This window comes from Echinops telfairi, unplaced genomic scaffold (assembly GCF_000313985.2).
Source record: "Echinops telfairi isolate 266 unplaced genomic scaffold, ASM31398v2 ScPeMD7_7457;HRSCAF=8495, whole genome shotgun sequence".
Lineage (NCBI taxonomy): Eukaryota > Metazoa > Chordata > Mammalia > Afrosoricida > Tenrecidae > Echinops > Echinops telfairi.
This window is the reverse complement of record NW_022111357.1, coordinates 38,917,952-38,921,731: the sequence shown is the minus strand read 5'-3', so window position 1 is coordinate 38,921,731 and position 3,780 is coordinate 38,917,952. Positions and strand designations below refer to the sequence as shown.

The window sequence follows — 3,780 nt, the reverse complement described above, 5'->3', positions numbered from 1 at the left end:
AACATGATAGTGGGATAAGAGGAAAGTAAAAGGAAATACAGGAAAGAACTAGGAGGCAAAGGCATTTATACAGGTCTAAGTACAGGCATGTACATAGTAAATATATTTATATATGACGATCTATTTGCATACACTTATAGGTTTAGTATTAAGCTGGCAGATGCACATTGGGCCTCTACTCAAGTACTCCCTCAATGAAAGAACACTTTGTTCTATTAAGCATCATTTCATAATGCTCACCTTCCCGACACATTCGCTGAAGACAAAGTGGGTACATAAGCAAATACGAAGAAAGGTGATGGTACCCGGCTATCAAAAGATATAGCGTCTGCGGTCTTAAAGGCCTGAAGCAAGCGGCCATCTAGCTAAGAAACAACAAAACCCCACATGGATGAAGCACACCGGCCTGTATAATCACAAGGTGTTGAAGGGATCAGGTATCAGTCATCAAAGAACAGAAAAATCAAATCATTGTGAATGAGAGGGAGTGAGGAGTGGAAACACAAAGCCCATCTGTAGGCAACTGGACATCCCCTTACAGAAGGGTCATGGGGAGAAGATGAGTCAGTCAGGGTGCAGTATAGCACCAATGAAACACACAACTTTCCTCTAGTTTTTTAATGCTTCTCCCCCCATACTAACATGACCCGGCTCTTTGAGGGTGCAGGTATCCCCCTCTTGGCCCTGCTCCAGCCCACAGGCAGCCACACTGTTGGCTGCGTGTGACTCGCCATTAGGATATTTTCATCCATCTTTCATTTCCAATTTTAAAAACGGGCGCCGACAGTATTTCGGTAATTTATTATGCAACCTCTTAAAAGTTTAAATTAGTCCTTCATTAAACACAAGCGCCTAAACTGGGTCAGACAGCCCCATGCGTTTTCCCAAGGGAGCCAGCGAGAAGGCAGTGAGCGGGAGGAGAACAGCTGGAGCCACTGCCGCCCCACTTACCTCCATGCACGAAGCCGTGCAGGGTGCAGTCCGAAGGGCCCACCAGGTGGATCAAGCTGGACTGGCTGTAGCTGACGGTGTTTGGCTCTGGAATGAAAAAGAAAGAAGATTAGGCGGAGGTCCCCACAGCCAAACACCCGAGGAGGCTGGCGCGGCCAGACAATGTCCGGCTCCCATCCAGGGAGATCGCCCTTTCTAAGGATAAGCGTGCCCTCCAGCCCAGTGACAGCTTGCAAAGACGAAGGGTGAAGGCTGACCAACGGCCCTCCCTGGTACAGGAGTTCCAGTGAGGGGCGATGCATTGAATTGTGTCCCCACAAAATGTGTGCTCCAATATCCCTGTCCCTGAGGGTGTGAGCTAACATAATGGACTCTTTCCACAACACAATCAGTTGAGATCAGACCAGTCTAGGGTGGATCCTAACCCTAATCACTCTGAGTCCTCTTACATCAAGAGCAGGGCACACCGGAAGGCAGAGGCCATGTGCAGGGACAAGGAACGTCCAGGGCTACTGACAACAGGGGCTGGGACCCTGACTCAAACTTCTGGCCTCCAGACTGTGAGAAAGTGAGTTTCTGTCCTTTCGAGTTACCCATGGGCAGTACTGCTGTGACCACCGCAGTAGGGACTCAGAACACAGGAAACTGGTCACTTCCATCCTTGTCAACTGCAGATCTGAAGCTGCCTTTTCGGTGAGGTGGGGAAGGAGGGCACAGAGCCCATAGAGACGCCACAGAATTGGCTCCCCTGGGACCCTGCTGGCCCTCAGTCCTTGATGGGGTCCAGGAAGCACAGCACCCGAGGTCCTTGCCTACCTGGCCAGCAGGACACCCTCCCCCCCCAACACACACACACTACTTTTTTGCCACTGCACAGTGTGCAGTGTGATGTTTCGGCTGAAACTTCTCTAAGGGGCTGTAGTTTGGAAGAAGTCGGGAGTAAAGAATAAAACAGAAGGGGTGGGGGAGGGGCTTCAAGAAGGCCCATCCCGCCTCTAGGAGGTGGATATTACACCTGAGCACTGACTGATCTCACCAGGTGTGAACCAAAGCAGCACCTCTGCTTCTCAACTCAGCCAGTGGGCACACACCACCTTTCAGAATCTTCAGCGGGGACAAGTCTTGTCTGTTTCCTGCCTGAGAAGGTTTGTGCTCAGGAGAGCAGCCAGTCCTACACCCCAGCCCCCTACAGACACACACTGGGTGACCGGCAGACTGAAGGGGACCCTGAAGGTGAGGACAGGCACTCTCTTATAGGCCTCAGGTGGAAAGTGGTGTTTCTGAGCAGCAAGAAGCTGTCAGCATGGGAGATGGCCTGGAAGCAGAGGGCAGTGCTGAGGGGGGGCCTCCTCAGAGTGAACATGATCCCCCCCAAACTTTGTCAGTCGGCCCTGCTAATGACAGGCTGTGTCATGAGCCTGATGTTGTCATGAAAGTAGAACAACCAGAACTCGGGGCAGCTGGGGCCTTTTTTGCTTCCAGACTCAGAGGCACCGTATGTTTGTTTCCGAGCCTTGCAGCTCACAGGGTGAGGCTCTGCACTTCCTGAGAGGCTCGGAGGAGGAGAGGGGAGGGTGCTCCCCAGAACTTGAGCACCTCTTGGCGCTAAGACCAAGTAGCAGCCTGGTTGCTGCTGAAGCCATCAGGTGGCTCTGACTTCGAAGAGCAGGATGTTCTTTGCATCTGCCGGGAGGCTGGCCTGCTCTGCCCACTCCTCCTGGCCAGCTTGTCAAGATGGCGGCAGCAGCCCTGGAAGGAGGCCTCGTTCCACACTGCCCTGGACTCTGTCGGGGGGACCCATGTGGGTTGAGAAGGCAGCAACCTGTGGGAGAGTGTGGTGCTGCTGGTCAGGTAAAGGGGCCCCTTGCTCCACAAGCCATATTCCGGGATTCACCACCAGCCCAACCCTCCTGATGCCAGCTGAGGGTTCCTTGCACCGGGCCCTCAGGGACTGGTATGCAAGGATGCGGTCTGAAACCAGCAGGGGAGTCAGGGGCTGTGCAGGCAGTGTCCCTGAGGCTTCCCGAGGGGCAGTATGATGGCCTATGGCTTCAGGGTGGGGTCAGCCAGAGGGGTCACGGTGGTCCATAGATGATGATGGGGATGATGCAAGACTGGTCAGTGCTCTGTCCTCTGGTGCATGGGGCCACCACAAGTCCGGGGCCTGCAGCCAATGGTGAAAAACTATAGGCGAACGGGCTCTGAAGAAAGGACCCAGGATCCTGCTCTGCTGGGGAGCTCCGACCCCCCTGGCTCATCCTAGTTGCTAAGCCCACTCTGAAGCGGAAAGGCCAGTGCCTCTGAACCCCTGGTGTGTGAAGGGGGTACAGTTAGGAGTTGACTTGCTTGCACCTGGGCAGGGTGGTGCCAACAGTCAGCGGTGGGGGCTCTGGACCTCTGGGTCTGGCACGGTGAGGCTTTGGAGGCAAAGGAACCACCAGAGGAGCGCCGGAGAACACTTACTCAGTGCCTCCACCAGTCACTGCACCACGAGCACATCCCCCGAAGGTGCTGCCCCAGCCCACGGCACCATGGCCTCAAAGACCAATCTCCCCACGGGCCTGACTCGCTGTAGAGTGGGTAGCTTGGGAGCTAAAGAACCTGGAACACCATGCTGCTTCTAGCCGTCTTTGTGGAAGGACCTCATGCTTGGTAAGGTAGCGGCGCACCGGAAAAGAGGAAGGCCTTCGACGAGCTGGATTTGCACAGTGCCGGCAACATGGGCTCCAACATCACAACCACTCGGTAGTGCCACTGACAGAACTCTAGTCCGAGAACTGCCCCCATGCAATTTCTGTCCCAATTTCTTAAAGTGATCAGTTAAGCAGA

The 3,780-nt window shown here is 54.2% G+C and overlaps 1 protein-coding gene across 1 annotated transcript in view; it reads right to left on the bottom strand.

Moving 5' to 3' along the window:
* Positions 1–3,780, bottom strand: part of ACOT7 (acyl-CoA thioesterase 7) — a 128,969-nt gene that overhangs the window by 56,953 nt on the left and 68,236 nt on the right. Inside the window, exon 5 of the mRNA XM_045299215.1 lies at positions 952–1,042. Within this exon, the coding sequence (XP_045155150.1) occupies positions 952–1,042 (91 nt within the window). The remainder of the gene's footprint in view (positions 1–951; positions 1,043–3,780) is intronic.